Below are 22,570 nucleotides of genomic sequence, written 5' to 3'. Positions count from 1 at the left end.
AAAATAATTATTATAAATCCAGGTTGAAAAGCTCCTGCACAGTATTAAGAAGAAAAACTCTCAGACTTCACTTCAGAAAATATTTACAGTGGGTGTTCCTATGCTCTGTCTTCCATTAGGAACATGACTCAGAAGGTGGCTGGACTGCAGTATTGGCTAAGGTAGAGGCTGATCTCGTCCACATTAGGGACTAATGCATATGTAGGTGCCTAAGTTTCCTACTTTGGGTGGTGTTATGGACTGACATGAGTCCTCCCCAAAATTCACGTTGAGGCCTAACCCCCAAGGTGACTATTTGGAGACAGGGCCTTTAAAGAGGTAATTAAGGATAAATGAGGTCATATGGGTGGGTGCTAATCCTATAGGGCTGGTGTCTTTATAAGAACAGGAAAAGACACCAGGGATGTGAGTGCACAGAGAAAAGGCCATGTAAGGACGCAATGAGGAGGCTTTCTGGACCAAGAAGGCAGGTCAAACCAACCCTGCTGGCACTTTGACCTTGGACTCCCAGGCTCCAGCCTCTGAGAAAACAAATTTCTGTTTAAGCCACTCAGTCTGTGCTATTTTGTTATGGCAGCCCCAGCAAACTAATAAAGGTGGCAAATAAAACATTCATGTAAACATGCTCCCATATAAAGGCTTATTCTTTTAATGAAATAATCGAAACATGGAAAATAACAGAGAATATAAAAAACACTCACTCACCTACCGCTCAGATTTTAATAAATGTGGGCATCTTGTCACATTTGCTGCAGTTTTCTCAGTACTTTGTTTTGGTATAGGGATCTTGCACGTCTTCAGTTGGACTCACGCCTAGGCACCTGATGTTTTGTTGCTCCTATAAATGGTATCTTTAACATTTTTTTTTCTAATGTTGCTGGTATATAAACCTTACAAAATTCAATTATTAATTTTAATAGTTATTGGTAGGCTCTTTTGAATTTTCTACATGCATAATTATGTCATCTGTAAATAATGATAGTTTTCTTACTTTCTGACCCTCATACCTTTTACCTCTTTCCTGCCCTTACTGCACTGGCCGGGCTCTACAGTCCAATACTGAATAGGACAATGTCATGTAACTGATCTCAGCCGGTTTTTTAGAGCATATTGTTCGATGTGGTCATGTTTAAGTGACACGGGTTTTCCTACATTTTTCCTCCTATACTCTTCAAAGATTCCTACGTAGGAGGTGAGGTGAGCCAGGACAGTATCCCAGTTTTGTGGCTCTAGGGTTCTCTTCTGTAGTTACTGAACTGTATTGGGTAATACGGTTTTCTGTGCACTCTGTACTTTGACTTGTCTTGGTTGGTCCTCTGTTCTACTGAGTGCCTGAACCTTCTCTTCTTTACCCCCAGCATCCTTCCCTTGTCCATCTGTGTTCTATATCCAATGTTTTTGCCCGGTGCAGGCCTATATGCTCTCTCACTGGCTACTTCTGAGAACCCTGAGGACCAGGTTGCCCTAGCACCCTCATACCTTTCTGTAGGCTCCTTTTACTCCCAGTCATTGCTGGGCAGCCCTCTCCCAACTGTGACTGTGGTTTTTGGATCCACCGGCTGAGCTTGCCACTACTGTGGACTCCTCCTTTGGGGCTGAGTACACAGTGGCAAATTCTGGGTTCTTTGGCTCATACAAACTTCACAAGCTCTCCTTTACTTTCTCTCTGTTTGCTCCTCCAAGCTGTTGCTCCCATGTGATCTTGTTGCTATTGATGGTTTTAGCCCAAACTGCTCAGATTCTGGGGTTCTTGGAGACTATCACCTAATTTTAGTGAAGATGGTGTCACTGTTTTTGCTTTTGCTCCATGGGGATAGCTCTATGGGGATTTGGGGAGACTGAAAAACTACCCACTGCTGCTGCCACCTGCTTCCTATACCATATTTTATTTCTAAATGATTTATATTTTTCTATTTACATTATAATGGCCAGTATAGGACAGCTTATGCTTTAGTAATGAATAAATTCAAAAGTTTCATGACCAAACAAAACATTTATTTCTTGCTCATGTCATAGTCCAATGAAGTCAGCGGGATCTCCTTTCCAAGCAGTGCCTCACGGGCCTTGGCTGCTTCCGTTTTGCAAACTGTGTTTACAGCCAAACAAGAATACAGGAGACTGTGTTCAATCACGACCACTGATTGTGATGGCAGAGCTTTACTGTTGGATCTGGAAGTCACACTTATCACTTTTCCCACATCTCACTGTCCAGAACTCCGTTGCACGGTCCCAAACTGACTGTAACGTAGGCTTGAAAACATAGGGTAGACTGAGAATCTCCGCCAAAACTCCACACAGGTGCCCAAGCAACTCCGGGAAAGAAGGTAGACTATAAAACATAAGACACTGCCTGTCTTTTCATATATCTGTAAAAGACCTAAGAAGTAATCTGATCAAAGAACAGGTCACCAGCATTTTTAAATAAATTTTTAATTCTATTAGTATAGTATTTAAAATTTTTAAAAAATAAACTGTGAATCAAGTTTTCAAGTCTGCAAAATGCCATGTTTCCAGTCTTCAATTGCTGACAAATTAGGGGAGAATAAGGCAGCATGTAATTAAATAAAATTTAAATGTCTCCAATTAAGGTTTTAGTTAAATATATCTTTTGGAATTATAAAGCATTAAACTATATCTTTATGATATGAAATAAGAAAATGGTGGTTTGGCATCATTTATAAACATAAATATTCAACATGCATACATACTCCAGGAGAAATCAAGCCTTAAGACAATGGTTTTTTAGTACCTTTAGTCTACCATGTGACATTACAATATACTTGCTGAAAAAATTAACATAATATTTAAATAACTATTAAGTTCATGAAAATTTACAAAATATAACTGATGTACTCTGACTTGTAATCACATCTTAAATACTTCAACTTAACTTTTCTGGCCTGGTAAGACCACTAAAAAGTAGTTCCACACTATTTTAATTTTAGAATATAAAGCAGTAGAAATTTACAAGGTTTCCATTATAAAAATTAAATAGCAGTTCTCAAAATACTGAAAGAAACTGTTTTATGAAAGCAGTACCCACATCACAACAGCTTAGTTCTTTCAGAACACATCCTCAAAGGCACATTTCAATGACTAGTATTTATCTACAGCTAGTAGCTTGAGCTTTAAACTTCCAGTTTTCCATCATCTCAGCACTAGGATGGCGAAGGGCCGGGGGAGGTAGGAGAGCACTTCTACTTGGACAGCAGTGTGCTCTCTCGTCACGGCCAAGACCACAAACTACCCAGTTTAGTCCGAGTGGTGGTGGTATTTGTTTGGAGCATGAAGAAGAGAATGAAACTCCTGCTTCTTTGGAATCACATTTCATATTGGGTTCACCTCAATTTAAATCACTTAGTGAGTTAAAAGTGCTACAAGTTCCCAAGATGTCAGACATACTGATATTCAAAATCAAATATAAATGATTTTATGGTTATCTTGGTTATGGTCTGCTTTAATTAGGACTGATATTCTAAAGTTGACTGTAATTATAATAACATTGGGAATTTCAAGTTTCTTAAAACACTGCTGTTATTTTTAAGTTTATGTCCTAGGACCCCAAAATATAATCCAATATGCAATTTGATGTGTGGTTTAATTTTCAGTGAAGTTTAATACTAACCAAAGTACTAAACTGAACAAGATTAGTACCTCTGGAGCACTAATTGATTATGTAATTGATCCCATGCAAGGAAAGGGAATTTTTAATGCTATTTTGGAATTTCAAAAACATTTAGAATCTACTATAATTTTACATAATTCTCCTCAAGTCTCAGTTGAGTGTTTCCATTTTTAAGAAAGGAAGTGTCTTTAGATTTTTTTCATCACTTTAACAAAATAATTGACCAAAAATATTCTGAAGTACAAAAAAGAAAGTGGTCATCTATTACTTAACCAAGATATAATTTTCTGGTCCCTCATAATGGTCACTTTAGGGGCACTTATTCACGTTCTAAAACAGCAGCGCTTTAAATTAAGGCAGCATTGTTTTATTCTTACCTGTTTTTCTATTAACTAGTTGGTTAGAGTTCATAAGAGCAGTTTTACACTCAAAGGCCTTTTATAATACAAGAAGAGTTAACCTTCTTAATGTTTAAGAAGTATATAAAAAGTTATTTTATTCAAAGTCAATAAATACCTTACTTTTGTATTTGGAATTCTGAAGTAATTATGGTCATTTCAGAATGTGTAAACCATGAAATTACCTTTTAAACTAACATCAACAACATAAAGTACAATTTTTCTATAAAAATACTATATAGAAGATACATCGCTTCTTCCCTGAAGTAGGAATTTACTATTTGGACAAAAACTGTAAACTTTTGATTACATTCAACACATAACCTTTTAAAGACATGTTATTTGAGCTTTTGGCAACTGGAGCTCTTATTAATAGCAGATTTACATCACTGTAATGTAAATACATTTACATTTTAACAACACAAGAATGCCACACAGATTGTTTCTCTTGCATCTGCTACCAGGAGGAAAAAAATGGCTTCCTGCAGTGGAAAGTCTGGGTGAAGGAACTGCCGAGGTTGGCTTTCCGACCCTGAGTTTTCCCTGGACTGTGCTCCACAATTACACAGGGCATTTGTACCAGCTGGACAGGACTCTTCCTGTCTCTCAAAGCCTGAGTAAGATTTAAGATCTGTGAAAAGAAGAGATATTGTCACCAGTTCAAAAAAGACAAAGTTCCTTCAGTTTACTAACATTAGTTTAACCATTTATTCATAATTACAGTTTTTATTTCATCCACTTATGCCCAATAGACTGTGATGAGGAGTAACTGCTATAAATACATATTATATGGGTGTATTTATGTTTACACATACACACATATATACACACAAATGCACAAAAGTAGAATTAAATAACTTAGGCCAACCGGTACCTTTAAAATATTCTAGAATGCACCTACGTCCAATAGAAATGAAACCAGAGACTGAATAAAGTGAATGGTTCCACGTACTCTATTTGACATAGAAGCTAAACAAATACTGGTCTAAATAGTCTGGTTTTAACTAAATAATTGCCTTATCCATTCATTCAACAAATATATTTATTGCAAGCAAACTACACGCTAGGCTCTGTTCTAGTGCTGAGATAAAACACTGAAAAAAACAAACCAAATTCCTGCCTTCACAGAGCTTAATTTCAGCAGGGGGAGGAGTCAATAAACATTATGAATAAGTAAATTGTACCATGTACTAGAAGGCAGAAGTGCCATGAAAAAGCATGATGTATGGCCAGTGGGCAAGTGGGTTACAGAATTTGGGAAGGTAGCCATTTAAAATAAAGTTTTATTTCAGAGCTAACTCTTAAATAGGAAACATAAACTAGGAAAAGTAAAATATTACATTCCATGCTTACATATTCTTAGAATTGCTACTTGAGCATAAAAATAAGGTTATGAAACTCAATACATAGATTGCAGCCTATTCTACTCTGTTCAGATAAAATAAAATTTTAATAATTCATTTCCCCCCTAAATATCAGGTAAAAAAATACCGTTATGCATGTACTTTAGAAATAGGAATGTCTCCTTCAAGTATTTGGAAATAAATATCTAATATACAGATAGTATGCACTATTAAGACTAATAGTGATAAGCATAAAGGTTTCAACACAAAGCCATACTAATAAATATACTTCATAATACTTTAAATAGTATAAACTAGATGTTTTCAATTTTAGAAGATTTAAAGTATTTAACACATCAGGGAATTATTTCTAGCAACAGTATATACTCATTGCATCTATGTTTGGGGATCCCTTTTTAAGTTCTTCCCTTAAAATCTTCTAGAGTGGCCATATCTGAATAACAAGACATAAAGAATTTATAAAATTTACCCTCATAAGCATTGTTCTTACCATGAAATAAAAAGTGGGCACCAGCACAGTCTAAGGAATGAATGTTCTCATTAGTTCCCTCTACTGGTTTTAAAAATTCTGTTCTAAAAATGTTAGTCTAAAAACACTAATTTAAGCAACAGCTAATATTTTCCTGTCTCTAAAAACAATACATAACAGTTGTAGAGACTCTGGAAAACAGAATGGTACGAAGAAAATAAAAAGTCATTCTACAGAATTAACAATTTTCAAATATATACTAATAGCAAAAATTATTCTATCTTAAAGCTATCCTAAGTATTATAATTTCTTTGGGAGTTGAGAAGACACTCGATAACTCTGCATTTACTAAAGAAACATTTACTGAGCACATACTGTGTTGGGGAGGAGAGCCCTAAAATACCCACATTCTAGAAACAACAGCCGCATGAACAAATAATGGCAATGTTGTGTAATAGACACTTAACAATAGAAGAAGACCTATGCCCTTACTTTAAAATCTGTTCCTCTTTCCTACCTACCACCATTTTTTCATTTCTCAAAGAATAAGCAAATCTATTTACATTTTTCCATGAGAACTGAGCAGAGTCTAGTCAAGTTAGAGCCACCTGCAGCACTCATGTGTTATTATATGCTTAAATCAGAGAAGATAATTTTCAGAAATAGACTAAACATTGCAGGCAAGGTGAAACACTTCAGAATTCTCCATCTATGCCACATTTGATAATTTGGTAGGGACTGACAGTTATGTCAAGGGCAGATGGTATAAACTCACAGATTTCTTTCCTTTTGACTAGTCATTTCACTGGTCCTCAAATTTTAGTGGGCACAAGAATTACTGTATCTCTTTAAGGACACATATATTCTACTTTACGGTTGATTTTAAGTTACTTTTTAATAGTATAATGTGCCCAATATGCTGATGTTTACATCAAATTTCTGAGTAAAATGGCCAGCAGTGGATTCCCAGAGTGCTGTGGAAATGAGAACTCCCTGGGTAGCAGGAGGAGTCTACGAAGACAAAGCTGGAGCTTGAAGGAAGGTGTCCTCCAAAGTAAGAGAAGGCAAGGAGGAGAGATGGCACCACTGGGAAAAGAAAACGAGAAGGACAAGCACTTAAGAGTGGCCAGGCTTAGGGGAAGCTGCAAATGACAGAGATAAAAGCAGGTGGACTGGCTGGAGGCAGACTGTGAAAGGTCTTGTTGACTGTGCTCGAGGCCCAGACTTGAGCTTGTACGCACTGACGAATCACAGGCATTTTTTGTCACGAAAGGTAGGATCAGATTTGCTCTGAGGGAGACCATTCTGGTCTAGTGTGGAAAAGAGAGGAAAAGAGGTAAGGACACCACTTAGAAGAGCGTTAGACCAGAGAAGAGATGATAAAGTCCCCAGGAAGAGGGAATGCTTACTGCTGCAGATTTGCCAGGCTGAGAGAGACCCCCTTATTTTACAGATGTTATAACCCCTTTAAACCAAGTTTCCTCCATAGAAAATGCAGATAACTATGGAGAGCTGTTATGAGGATAAATGATAAGAAACTTACAAATAGTAAAAGGTCAAGTACTCAGGAGCTACTAAAGTGTTAAGTTCATTTTCTTAACATCAATCATTTCTGAATCTGCAAATGACTGTGTGGTTTACAAATCACTGAATACAAGTTCACTATGTACTGATAAAGCAGTTTTATTATTTCTTTTTTTCAAAATTTTTACTTATTGATGGGGGAGGGGGAAGACAGAGAGAGAGAGAGAGAGGGAGGGAGGGAGGGAGAAAGGGAGGGAGGGAAAGAGATATCATTTTGTTGTTCCACTTATGTATGCATTCATTGGTTGCTTCCCGTATGTGTCCTGACGGGGGCTGAACTTGCAACCTTGGCGTACTGGGTCAGCACTCTAACCCACTGAGCTCCCGTCCAGGGCCTATTTATTATTTCTGCCATTTTTTTTTGAGATCATGTATAAAATATATTTCACACTGCCCATAAATATTTTCTGAGGCCTAGTGTTCCAAACTGGCACAGGGAGAAAGGGATATGAATGAGTTTTTGAACCTCATTTTGACCTACAGCTATTTAATGTAAAATTCAAAACATGGTTTATCTTTAATTCTCATAAACATTACAGCCGAGATTTTAAAAGAAATGCCTTCCTATTAGTTTCAAGTTCCATTCCACATCTTTATGTGAAGAATCAGAGCATGACACTGATTGTGTGTAAAACTGAAGACTTAGTATAAACAAGGGCAAAAGACTTGGTTGTACAAAGCACAAATCATAAAGTTAATTGGCAAAATTGGAGAGAAGAGGGATTTAAGGGATAATTATAAATGATGGAAATAGCACAAGTAATTTGACTCAATTAAGGAACTAACTAAATGATGATTCTATTGTTTGGAACATAGGTTTTTGTTTGCTAAGTCTCTGTTTCATTAAGCACTGATTTACTTTGGAATATAAATTACTACCTGATTTTTTACACCAGATTTTTAAAAATGTCATTAAAACTAGAGAGCTACATAATCATGTACATGGTCAGGCACTCTACTCTTTCTGGCTATCAGAAAGGTCAAAACCAAAATTAAAAAAAAATAATAAAATAAAATTAAACATACAGAAAAGGTATTGTTTCATTTTATTTTCCCCCAGATCTTGATCCTGTCAGTTTTCTACTTTATTATATACACCTATATAATACTTTAACTCCTTTGTGAGTGAGATAGGATATGAATAAATAAAGCTAAAATGGCAGATAAGTACTGGTATATCTTTGTAACAGACCTCACTCAGTAGTACACTATCTCTATATCTTTTCAGATAAGCATTTTTACATTTAAATTTCTATGTACTAACTTTAATCAACAACAAAGGTTTACAAAATTATTTACAGCCTTTATTTTAAAAAATTATTTCTAAGATAAAGATATATACTTAGGGATAATTCCAGAAGATGGAGCATATTGATAAGTTAATTTGTTTCAAGCAAAAAGGTGAGGTTAGAGGATAATTATCAATGCCTGAAAATTTAGCTCTAATATATTTGGAATGGTAACACTCTGCATTGCAATATAATTACAATCACTGATCATCTAAAATTCCAGGGGTGGGGAACCATTTTTTCCTGCCAAGGGCCATTTGGATATTTCCAACATCATTTGCAAGCCATACAAAATTATCAATTTAAAAATTAGCTATGAAAAAGCTCCTAGAGTTACTGAATTTCGAGTCTTGCCTGCGGTTGCTTTGGCAGGGCCAGACCAAATGATTTTCTGGCCCAAGGGCCGGACGTTCCCCACCCCTGATCTAAACCCTTCATTCATGCCTGAATTATGTAAAACACATCCCCAAGAGGCTCTAGACTCCTCTTCCATTAAGTAAACCTGAACCCCACTGTCCAGCCTAACCTTCTACAGTGGTTCTTAATCTTTGTTGGGATAGGGATCCCTTTTGCTGAGATGGAAATCCTATGGTTTCCCGCCATGCCCAGAACACACTTACATGTGCAATTTGGCGCACAGTTTCAAGGAGATCAGAGCAGAAACTCAGGATGAGATTTCCTCCAAAATGTCAGTCTCACCAAAGCCCCTTTTAATGCTAAATCTTTAACTGATCCAATCCCTTCTGTGTGAAATCTATATTCTGGTACCTAAGGCCCTTTATGATCTGGGTCTATACTAGTGCCCCAGCCATTTCCCTTCCTGTTTAAAACTTAGGACTCCAGCAAAGCACTGCATAGGCAATGGAGCAGAGATGTACAAGCTGGTAGCCGTCCCCTTTCCCTGAGCTTCATGAGAAGAGGAACTGGGTTTTACTGACTGCTTTATCTCAATGACTAGAACAATTTCTGGCACTAGTTCTGACTATAAACATTTGGTGAATAAATGATTATCTAATTTAATTATATTTATTTGTTAAAGTTATATAATAGTGCAAAATCTAGACTTGTCTTTTTTGCTACAAGGATGCAGCAAACAGCTACCTTAAATTAAGTGTATATTTTAGGAAGAAAAGGTTAGTAACTCACTAAAATACACTATTTACAGTATAGTTTATTTTCATTTCAAGTCTTCCTTTTGGAATCTAAATACTATTAAGAGTGGAAGAACCAGATGTCATCTACAGGGCAGCCCAGCCTCCCGGCCCACGCCAGCAGACCTAATACCTTGTATCTATGAGGTGAGAAGGGGTGAGAGGACTGAGTTACAATTATTACTTTTATGCCCCATGGTGACATGGTTATTTACTGACTGCTCTTGCAAAGGCCAAACACGTTCTAGTAGGTAAACAATCAATAGGCAACAGTCCATCTCAGCACGTGAAATTCGGAGGAAAAATCTAGTATGAATCAGGAAAACAGTTACCAAAATGAGGACAAAGAATTCACAGTACGTGGAAACTAACACAACCAAGTCAGGGATATCTAATTTATAAGACAATAGAGGAAAGGTACTATTGAAATCAACTTCATGTCTAATCATCTGAGCTATTTTGGTTCAGCATAAAGACAGTATCCAGAATTGCATCTTTGGGTCACAATGGAGAAAAAAGTTGGTAAGTATTTCAAAGAGATTGTTTTTTTTTCTTAGCAAGGCATAAAAAGGTGACCTACCTGACCCCTCATCACAGACATCTGACTTTCAAAAGTAGTTTTGTTAAATCTTTTGTCAGTCTATCACAGAAAGGAAAAAAACATCATTATGATTCCAAAAATCAAGATACTTGAAACAAATATTTGAAAACAAACTCTTTCAACTTAGCAATAAGGCCATTAGAAAGCTTTCCTAATTGATAAAATAACATGAAAAAGTATTTTTACTTGAGGTATTTTTGTACACACCTAAAATGATAAAAAGTTTATTTATACTCCAACTTGTTCCAGAAAAGATTTAAAATGGCACTCCATCCAATGAGTTTAGGCTTTTTTGAGAGAAGTAAATTATAATAGGTCACCAAACAGTTGTTATAATTTTTAGTCATTATGTAAATATTCAACTTTTGAAGGCAACAATTTCTCCAGTTTTAAATTTCACTTCAAAGAATACTATAGTAAGTGTAACATCACAAATTGATGCTCTGTAGAGTAAAACTGCTAATTCCTTTCTGTTATGTCAAGCTGCACTGCAAGAAGTGATACCAAAAGCCAGTAAATTAAAAAGTATCTCTACTAAGAAAATCTCTTCTATTTTAAGATTTCATTTTCTATAATAATTAAAACTAAAGATTTATTTACCTTAAAAAGTTTACGAAGATCTTCACATAAATCTTGCACAAAGTTCATGTCAGAAATATATGGTAGAATCAAGTTTCTTGTTTCTTCAGAAAAAGGAACTTTTGCTTGAGGAAGCCAAGCCCAATGAAATGGATCTAACACAAAAAGTAGTCTAATCAGTGAAGGAAAGGGTTTATTTTGACCCATGTTTATCCCAGTTCTTTTCCTACAATTCCCAGGTTCTCAAAAAACAAGCAAAAAACAGGCAGGAGAAAAAAGTTATCAGAAAACAATTATCCTTTTCTACTTAATTTATTCAAATTCCAAGTTTGGATGTTCAATTCAGACGGTGAAACACAGTAAGGTTTTACCTGAACTAGTTAGGATTCTGAGTTTTAAAGAGTAAGAGTTTTGATAATGAGTCTATTTCAAACAGTCCTATATAAAAACATATTATCTGAATCTGGTTCCTAAGTTTGGAAATGAAGAGATAGCTATAATTTGTTCATAGCCCCAGATCAAAAACATCTTGGCTGAGGTCTCCCTGCCCTTCCAGCCACAAATGATCAGGAATTGGACACACTCATGATCTTCTAAAATTTTAAATAATTAGTAGGTAAATAGGTGAGTTGGTTTTAAGGGATAAAAGACCCATCACTCTGGGCTAACTGTAGTTTTCTCCCAAGAGGACCATAATCTACACAGTGCTAGGACTAGAAGGATTTGTAAAGCAGTGAAATATTCTAGAGAGAGTGCACGTTCAGTTTCCTACACCAACGTATACAGCTTATGACAAAGCCATCACCCATAGAACTACTGCGGGTACATCAAATGAGAACCTCCAGCTTTAATGGCTCCTACCATTTAGAAAGCCCTGAGGAAGAAATCTGCCTTTAGAGTCATTCCTTCTTACTTTCATCTATCTCTTTGTACACTGCGGGAAGTACACAGTCCATTCCAAAGAAAGCTTTTCCGTTGGCCCACATCTCCCTGAAGCTATATCCAGTTTCCTTTTTACCTTTCCCTGATCAATTACATAAAAGAAAAGCCTTTATTCTAATTCCTGACTCTACTTCCAATCTCTACGCCGCACCTTTACTATCACTCTCTCCCCTAAGACCACCAGTGACGGCATTAGAGTCTCTCCAAAGGCCCATTTTCAGCCCGCATCTACTTAATGGCTCTGTATCACTATCACGCAGCACTGTTTTCTATCATCTCCTCCTCCTCTCCTACGTGGCTTTGGAGATACCACTCTCGAAGCTCACCTCCTGTCTTTCAAGCCACTTCTCTAGTATGCTGGCTTTTCTTCCCCAGTCTATCCTTACTTCTTTTTCTCATTCGTCTACTAAACATTCATGGAACACTAAGTACTTACGTGCTTTGAATTATCCTAGTGATGGTATTTGTTCACCATGATTTCCATGGGAGATAGCAAACACCACCATGGTTCCACTACCAAGGTGAGAGTTTAAAAACTATATCCTTAATACCATTTCCTCTTTCAAGTTCAAGACACTCAATCCCCACTGTGTGTTTGGTAAAATTTCCCAGATGTATTGTAAGCAACTTAAACTTAACACTTTTAAAGTGCAATTTGCATACAGATCATTAGAAGAAAAAGAAATGAAACAAACACATCTCAAGTCATTTCAATAAAGGTAGGAAAGGAAAAAAAGAAATAATTGGAATTTATGGTAAAGAGAAATAAACTAGATGGCAGTAAGAATTCAAACAAACTACTACTTTATTGAGACAAACTACAGAGTTAAGTTTACCTATTAAAAGAATCTCAGGCTAGGTAAAAAAAAATCTAGGTAAGTGATGTTTATAAGTCATACTTAAAACAAAATGATGGAAGTTAAAAATAATAGTATAGAATCATGCCAGGTAAATGCTAATAAAAAGAAATAAGATGCACCAATGTTACAAGACAGAAGAAGGAAAAGAAAAAAACATTGGGATGGATAAAGTGGTATATATTTCGCATTGATAAAAGAACAAGCCACCAGCAAGATAAAATGCTGGGCCTTTAGGAATATGAAATACAAAGCAAAAAATAGAAATGTAAGAAATAGACAAAATTGCAATCATAGTGAACTTTAACTTTCTCTAAAAAATCAGCAGATCAAATGGTCAAAAAATAAGACTATGATTTGACTAACAATTAACAAGCATTAATTAGTAGACAGATATAGAACTTTGTGCCCAAACACATTCTTTTCAAATACAGTCCTTCAAGTTCGCCATATATCAGATTACACAGGAATTGCTAACAAGTGTCAAAAAGCAGATCTCACACAATCACTTTCACAGATCACAAAGCAAGAAAATTTGAAAATAACAATGGACAAGGTTTTTAGAAAATCAACTGATGTAGAAATTTTACAATCAAAACAAAATACTTCTAAATTACTCTTGACAAAAAGAAAATCTGAAAGTATAAATCTATAAAGCAGAGTAAGAGAGCAAGGATGCCCAATCTATAGCTTAGCCAAAATGATACCTAGAGAAAAACATTTAGGAAAACAATACAGGATGATACAGAAGAAAATAATAATGATGGAAAACATAAATTATCAATGAAAAAGCAAAAGCAAATAAATAAACTGAAAATCTGATAAAACAAGGTCAACTAGCTGAATAGCACACAAAAAATATAAAGAGGCCAATGTTATATAATAGACAAATCTTTGGCAACTCTAATAAAAAAGGCTACCAATGCACAGTAGGAATTTAAAAGTGGCATAGTCACAGATGCAGAGATTACTTTTAAAATTTATTAAACATATTTCAAAAACATATACAAAAATTAAAAAACTAGTACATATTCTGAATAACCTAATTCAATTATTCCCAAATTTTTACAAAATTGGTTTTATCTATCCCTGTTTTCTCTCCCTAAGTATTTTAAGGCAAATTTCACCCCTAAATACTTAATATACATAGAGGAAAATTTCTTATTTATAAGAGAATTCTATAAAAAACTTTATACCCATAAATCTACAACTCAAGGACAATTTTAAACAAAATAAAAACGTCTAAAATTGGCTTATACCAGACCTTTAAGACTAAGAAACAAACCAGTAGAGATAGGTAAGGCAGTTAAAGCACCACTCACTAAAAAGAGGTGGCAGGTAGGGGGAGGCTTACATTGTTTTATCAGTGAATATTACCCAAAACATTTAAATAAAGCTCTACCAAAATATTAAATTGATAATCCCCAAGTTATATATATATTTAAAATTGGAAAGCTATCAAACTTACTTTACAACGTTAATACAAGCCAAAAATAAAAATCAGACACAGTTATCCAAAGATAAGTGAATATATACACGGCAAAACCCATATAGTACACATCTCTGGATTTCGTATCTGGAACAGAGACTAATGAATAATACTTCATCTCATTTTTCTTCTGCTAGTTTAATGACCATGAGTTCCGTTCCCTTCCTTTTCTGGAAAAGGGATAATTATAGAACTTATAAAAGGTTCTAAATACTCACATGTTCTCCACTCATCAGGATGTTTAAAAGGAAATGCTAGACCATTATCAATTGCAGCTATTTTAATAAGGGGTTCTTTATCATCAATCCATTTTGCTTCCTAAAAAGGAGAAAAATAGTCTGTTGATAAAAAAAAATGTATATAAATATTTTTAACAGATAAAGTAGTTAAGAAATTATTGAGGTTTAAAGACATTTTATCTGAAGAGCCTATAAAAATAAAAAATAAGTTCCCAGAAAGTACAAATTTATCATTAAAGGGTAGAGGCTGTCTTAAAAATCAGCAAGAATTTCAAATCACTACTTTAAAAAAATTTGATATTATAAATTCATGTAGTAACGGTTTCTTTTTAATTCCCCCTCTTTGGGGAAGAGGGCTTGAAATTATTAAGACTTAAAGTGTTATCCTGGATAATTTATTGCTAGATGCATTGCATAAATGTATGAAAGTTACAAAATATGGACATTTTTAACAACTCAACAAGCTATCTTATTAAAATCTAGTCTTTTCTAGGGTCCCATAGAAATAAATAATTTTAAATACAAAATGTTTTTAAATAAAACTTGCCAAAGATCATAGTTAAGTATAATAAGGTCCAGTAGAAGGAAATTCAAGAAACTCTTGGTTACAGAATCTAGGCCATTGCTAACTTCTACATTCTTCTATAGCAGAAACAAAGACCTCAGGAGCAAGAAGGTTTTCATGTTAAAGAGTACTTCCTATTATTTAAAGATAGACAGTTGCCATTATGAAGTGGCCTAGATAAAATAATAAAAGATGAATTTGACAGTTTTTTAAATTAAAAGTAGATGAGTGGATAAAAAAGAACTATGGTACATTAACACAATGGAATACTACTTGGCTGTAAAAAGGAAGGCAATCTTACCTTTTTCGACAGCATGGATGGACCTGGAGAGTGTTATGCTAAGTGAAATAAGCCAGTAAAAGAAAGACAAGTACTCTATAATTTCACTTATATGTGGCATCTAGTGAACAAAATAAACAAACAAACAAAATAGAAACAGACACATAGATAGAGAACAACTGACGGCTGTCAGAGGGGAGGGGGGGCCTGGGTAAAAAAGGTGAAGGGGTTAAGCAAAAAAGAAAAACAACAAAAAACCCTCAAACAAACAAAAAACAAAACAAACCCCTCACAGACACAGACAACACAGAGGGAAAGGGGAAGCCGGGGAGGTGGGAGAGGGTAAAGGGGGAATAAATGGTGACAGAAGGAAACTTGACTTGGGGTGGCGAACACACAATACAATATACAGATGATTTATTATACAATTGAACACCTGAAACTTATATAATTTTATTGATCAATGTCATCCTAATAAATTCAATAAAAATTTTTTTTAAATTAATAAAAAATTTAAAAGAATTAAAAGTATTAAAGGCTTGTGTGATATATGCCAGGTTTATTTCCTTTAGTTTATTATCAAGTATCTCCATGAAAATGCACAAAATACTTAAGAGCAAAATAATGAAGTTTTCAGTAAAATCTAATTGCTCAAGATATACCAATAAAATATATTTAGAAATTACTAAAAATATGTATATTTAAGTATGTATTTTAAACACATTTCTGCTATAACTGGCATTTATTTTTTTATTTCTATCTTTTCTATTTACAACTTTATTGAGGTGTAATTCACACACAATAAGCTTCACATATTAAAGAATACAATTTGATAAGCATAGATAGATGTGAAACCTTCACCCAAAAGTTTCTTGTGTCCCTTTGTAGTCCTGCCTTCCCTCTTCTCCCTCCCCCGCAGGCAACCACAGTCTGCTTCCTGTCATAGGGCTTAGTTTGTACTTTTTGGAGTTTTGTATAACTAGAATCAGAGAGTGTGTTCCCTTTGTGTGCAGCTTCTTTCACTGCTTCTTTCATTCAGTAGGATTTTGAGATTTGTCCACATAACTGCCTATATTGAGTTTGTTCTTTTTTACTGGTAAGTATTATGAACATGAAGTTTTAAACTTCTTTGATAAACAATGAAAAGTACAGACTTTCTAAAGTGATGCTACAGCTTTAAGTGATGAGAACACACAGACGATAAGTATCGGAGAAATTATATCTTTAACTAGTTAAATCTTTCCCAAATGTGTAGACTGTTTTAAACCAGTAGAACTATTTTGAAAATATCTCTTATATAAATATTTAAAAATCTGAACTTGGGGTAGTCAAAGTTGACAAAAACTGATCTAAAATCTATCATTCTGATGGTGTTATGGGTCTATGCAGCCCATTATATGTGCATTAAACACAGCTTCTCATATAAGTAGAACATTTTTTTAAACTTCAATATATATGATTCACAGGTAAAGTGCACGTTTCCTAATACTGAGTCAAAGGACTCAGAAAGAAGTGAATTAGTAATATGTAAACATGACCAAAAATATCAGAAGCTTTTATTACATGAAAGCAAAATAAATCTGGTGGTTCTACAAAAATTTCCCAAGCTCTATAAAAAGTACCAAGCTGGTATCACTCTTCTATTTTAATGCAACATAAAAAATAAAGCTTCATGGAGATTGTTTTAAAAATAGAATTAAAAAATGTAAACATGGGAAGGAAAGAAAAAAGATTAGAAAAACAGAAAAAGGAGATAAAAACCAAGAATCTGAGTGAAGGAAATGAGAAAAGAATGAAGACTAACTTCAAGGAATCTTTTATAGAAATTGTGTGTATGTACAACACATAGATCCTTTTTAATTTCCTTACCTTAATTTCCTTTCCATGTTTCTGCTTTTCATATTTGATTAACCAATTATCATTTCCTCTGTCTTTCAAAATAGAAAAAAAAAAAAATCTGTTACTTTGTTGTTGTTTTTATGGAAATAATAGCTTAATATCAAGGAGAAAAATCTAGTCACCTCTTGCTTTTCAAGACTTTCATTGGTTATTTGAGACACATATTTACATATTAAAGGCTCCAATTTAACATAAATAAACTAAAAAATACATATAAATATTAGCTAACATTTATGAGCATTTACTCTGTGCCAGACATTGTTGTAAGTGCTTAACACATATTAATTCGTTTAATCCTCATAACTACTCTGTGAGGTAGTATATGATTGTCAACAACTATTAAATCAAGGTTATTAAAATTAAGAGTAATTTCTCTTCACCTTAGAAAAAGCATCTAACCCTAGAGTATTCTAGACTTTACCTAATTTTAACATTAAACTAAGACCATATTAATTAAGATGGTAAATCTAGAAAAGTATATATAGTGCTTGTTGTGAAACCAATATAAATGAGTGAAAATTTGAACTTATGGCTCTCAAACTTCTGAGTGCAGCAGAATTACCTGAAGGATGTTTTAAAACACAAACTGCTGGCCCCCACATGCAGTTCTGCATCAGTAGCTCTGGGATGGGCTAATAAAAGATGCTTGTGTAACAAGTCCCCACGTAACACTGACCTGATAAGCCAGGAACCATGTTTGGAAACCACTGTGTTACATTACCTATATCATTGCTCCCTTCCAGCTCATAAAAAATTAAAAGTTTAATGTATTTATGGACCACAATAAGTTACCTACAGTCAAAATAAGCATCTAAAATAATTTATACAATGGGTTTTAATTACTCATGTTATGCAGATAACATTTCTGATAACTGGTTTTGTCCTGCTGCTAAGAAGCAACCCAGTAGGAATAAGAACTGATCATGATCACCACGGCAGAAGCCTGTTAGGAGTCAGGATCTCCAATTCTGCCAGGAGGGTTAGGACTGTACCTGTTTTCTAAGGCAGGTAGAGAAAAAGTGGCCTCAAGACTTCTGCATCAAAACTTTACGTCTTTGCCTGGCTGGTGTGGTTCAGTGCTTGAGCATCAACCTATGAACCAGGAAGTGACAGTTCGATTCCTGGTCAGGGCATATGCCCAGGTTGCTGGCTCAATCCTCAGTGGGGAGTATGCAGGAGGCAGTCGATCAATGACTCTCTCTCATCATTAATGCTTCTCTCTCCCTCTTTCCCTTCCTCTCTTTGATATCAATTTTTAAAAATGTATCTAAATTAAATTAAAAAACCCTTTGCCTTTGATTTGGATAATAGGAGTTGTATACAGTTTGAAAACTACCAAGATTTGAGTGAACAAATGAGAGAGCTTCAATACCTGTATTTCTGATGATGTAATCCAAAACCACTAATCTTTCAAACTGCGACTGAAATTGTTTTCTAATATTCTCAGGCAAAGGGTCAGCTTCAAATTTCCTAAGCCAAAATTCAGCATTCTTGTAACCTTCAACAAATAACTGAAAGGAACCAATCTATAATTTTAAGCATATAGTTAGAAAAGAAAGTACAAGAACAAAGGAATTATTTTTTTAATTTCTTAGCAGTATCATCATAAAGTATATAAACACAATAAGAAAAATAGAAGAGTTAACACTAACTTAGATAAGCCACATTTGTCAAGAACACTATTTTTACACACCAATATTAAATAATCATAAAGAAGACATAGCAAATAAAAAATGCTCAACCTTAGACTTTCAAGGAGCATAACAGCTATTTTAGGATAAAAGTCACTTCTATCACTAAAATTACTGGTTGTTAACACTGAAAAGTTATTAAAGGAAATACAAATTTAAAAAGCACCTGACACACAGATAATGGGTAACCTAGTTGGCCTCATAAATACAAACAAATGACAAAGGAAATCTATTTCTTATCTTTCTTAACAATTTATGTTCTTGTTATTGGCATGAAATTTTAATGATTTCCTAACGGTTTTCTCTAAAGCACTTATAATTAAGTCCTAGTAGTCGTAAATATAAAAATAATATCCTTTTTCAGTCACACTTATTTCAGCATATCCAAGGAGTAACAGGCCTTATAAAAATTTTTCTAACCCTTTGCTTACTTCAAGTACAATTTTAAAAACAAGTTAGACTGACCATTAATTTCTACTCAAATTATTTTATCGAGATAAATGCACGGCTACAACACAACAAAACTGCAGGTCAAATAAATATATATTTTTAAAAAGCCTAGAGCTTTTTCTAAAATACCTTTCCCATGAACCCTCCCTACCCTTGCTTAGCTAGCTGCTAATCAATCATCCCTTAGTTTCATTTAAAAGTGGTAAGAAAAAACAAAATCTAATATATAGTGAGTAAACAAAGCTAGTACCATTTACTTTTCTATGTGCTAGGACTGTACCAAGTACTTGACCTAAATTTCATTTTACCCTCACAACCCTAAGAGGTAGTTTCGATTATTCTTGTTTTATTGAAGCTGGGGCTTGGCGACTAGCCCAAGGTCTCAGAGCTAACCAGAAGAGAGGATGGGAGTGAAACCTAAGTGTGATTCTGGACCTGTGCTTTTAGCCATTATTTTATAAAGATTTAGATGCAACTTCCTCTTACAAACATTCCCTAGCCCTCTCGGAGTTCTTGGCACTTAACCATCCTAACAATGTTACATTGCATAGAGATTGCTTCTTTACTGTAAGCATTTTGAAGATGAAAAATTGTTTTCATTACTATTATGTCCACAGCACACAGCACACTGCCTAGCACATGGAGCTCAGTTAATAGGGGCTGAATTGCCCCCCAAATAAAGCTTATCACAGTAACTTACCTTAGGAGGGAGTCCTATCCGATGAAATTTTCTACCTACTTTTGGCACTTTCTGTAAAGCATACTTTTTGCCTTTAGCTTTTGCACGGTCAATTGTATTGTAGTTAAATGTTTTACTGACAAGCCAAACCACCTAGAAACATATGGTTTAGAAAAATGGTTATTAGAATTTGCATGAAAGTATTTATATTCATATACATTATGAAGCTTGAATACTGTAAATTAGCAAAGTCTAATCCTACACGAAATGCCTCAGAGAATCTAAAATAGAAAAGCTAAGGGATTTTGAAGTCAGTTAAACGGCACATCTTTCTCTCTGAGAGAGGCTCCCTAAATTAGCCAGTGGAAGAAAGAAGTAATTTGTACAATCAGGAATAAATATGTTGAGGAAGTCTTCGAGTAAAAATGTATAAAGGAAAAAAAGTCTTTTGAGCACATTGGTTATCTATACCTTCAACAGAATTTCTAGATCCCTGACCTTTATCTGCTTTCTAAAAGCTAGCTCTGCCCGGCCAGGCATGGCTCAGCAGTTGAGCGTTGACCTAGGATCCAGGAGATCAGGGTTCGATTCCTGGGCCAGGGCACATGCCTGGGTTGCAGGCCAGGCAGTTGATCAATGACTCTCTCATCATTGATGTTTCTATCTCTCTCTCTCCCCCTCCTTTCCTCTCTCTGAAATCAATGAAGATGTATTTAAAAAATAAATAAATAAAAATAAAAGCTAGTTCTTTTTCCTTTTTGTTAGCATCATCTCAGCCCATGTGTGCAAGACATTCCCTTGGGTACTCTGTTGATCTATACTAGAATCAATTTGTTAGTCATGCATGACTGGATTACCAAAAAAAGGGGGCTCAATTTTAGGCTCTGTCATTAGAAATGTGTTAACAGAGAAGTAGGCTACAAGTCAACGTCCATGCTTAAAAACTAATTCTCCTTTACCCTTGTTTTTGGTACAACGCCCAGGTGAAGCTTTTCATCCACCAGGGAGGCAGCAGCTTCAGAAAGGTATCCCTGGTTAGGAACCAAGCAGCCTCTGCCAAAGCAGCAAGGGCAGCAGACCTTATGAACATATTTGGTCCATTTGGGATTCAGTTGACCATAAGGCTCTTCCGATTTGGGTTTAAACACACCAATAATTTTCTATAGGGGAAAAAAGAAGAAATTGTATTAGACTTTTAATATAGAGATAATAAGCCATAAAATTCATTCTGATAAATCTTCCCACCATAGACTTGAACATAACCCTTAAACATTAAGGGATTTAGTTCCAATCACATTTTTATGTTTCTTCTTATTCAACAGTCTAAAATCAATAATCCTTTGGGCTAGTGGTTTTCAAATTGTGCTATGAGCAACCGTAGGGAAGGTGAGAGGGGAGGTGAGAGCAGGGCTCTAAGACATCATGCCACTTAACAAGATAGACTTTGATTCCACCTGTTTGATATTACTAGACTTCCAACTAATTAAAGGATTCCACTGATTTCAAAATGTACGAAAACCACTGCTCTAGATCAAACAGTTATTATTCAGTATCTGTTAAATATCCAAATTATATGTTTATTTGTTCATTGTCAACTTTCCCCAATGTATATTCTAAAAGGGCATGAACTTTCTTAGGACTTTATTCCAAGTACTCAGAAAAGTACTTAACACATAGCAGTCATTCCAGCATGTTAAATTGATAATTCCAATGACAAACAGTGTTCTCTATACAGATAACGATGAAGCTAAAATATAAAGGTAATGACAAGGTATAGTAAATATCTATGTTGTCAGATTCTCTGACCCTAATCTTTTTTCCAAATTTTTTTTACGAACCAATTTTAAATAAATTTTCTCCTCTTAAAAAAAAAAAAAAATGTTTGCTCATGGATGTCTAATAGTCCATAATCTTTACTACTGGTTTGATAGAATATATTCATATTAAATTTAGGGACTGAATTATCTGTAGACAAGAAATAAAAATCTTATTATAATTTTAAGTATATAATTGCTTTATAATGCCAAAAGCCTGAACCACTAACATGAAAGTCAACAAGAACAAACTGAGAAATCAACTTGGAATAAAGATTACTTATATACTTAAAACTTCAGAAAAGACTATGTTTTAAAAATATAATTTCTTTGGAAAAAAATATCTGGATGAAATTACAATCTCTTTTCTTCCTGAAAAAGGAACTTCTGGCTATGCAACATTCAGAAAGCTTTTACAAATGATCACGTCGATATTTGAAAAATTATAGACTGAGTGGAACAAAGTCCCATATCAGCTTCTCTTTTCTGCCCTAGAATTATACTTTCGTTCATTTCATTTTGTCACATTCCAGGGCCTTCAAACTTCAAACTTCCCAGGCTCCTTCTCTGGGGTAATGCAGGGAAAAAATATTCCTAGGGTAAAA

General features: G+C 34.7%; 1 protein-coding gene across 1 annotated transcript in view; it reads right to left on the bottom strand.

Moving 5' to 3' along the window:
- Positions 1–924: 924 nt before the first annotated feature.
- The window catches only part of PI4K2B (phosphatidylinositol 4-kinase type 2 beta), a 28,683-nt gene continuing 7,037 nt past the window's right edge, over positions 925–22,570 (bottom strand). The window contains exons 3-10 of the mRNA XM_081123092.1: positions 21,111–21,311; positions 20,173–20,304; positions 18,704–18,857; positions 17,302–17,363; positions 14,567–14,666; positions 11,082–11,215; positions 10,461–10,520; positions 925–4,654 (exon numbers count right to left, since the gene is read on the bottom strand). Coding sequence (XP_080979218.1) covers positions 4,481–4,654; positions 10,461–10,520; positions 11,082–11,215; positions 14,567–14,666; positions 17,302–17,363; positions 18,704–18,857; positions 20,173–20,304; positions 21,111–21,311 — 1,017 coding nt within the window. The 3' untranslated portion in view covers positions 925–4,480. The remainder of the gene's footprint in view (positions 4,655–10,460; positions 10,521–11,081; positions 11,216–14,566; positions 14,667–17,301; positions 17,364–18,703; positions 18,858–20,172; positions 20,305–21,110; positions 21,312–22,570) is intronic.

Source organism: Miniopterus schreibersii (assembly GCF_964146895.1).
Source record: "Miniopterus schreibersii genome assembly, chromosome: 1".
NCBI lineage: Eukaryota > Metazoa > Chordata > Mammalia > Chiroptera > Miniopteridae > Miniopterus > Miniopterus schreibersii.
This window is presented reverse-complemented; position numbering and strand designations above follow the sequence as displayed.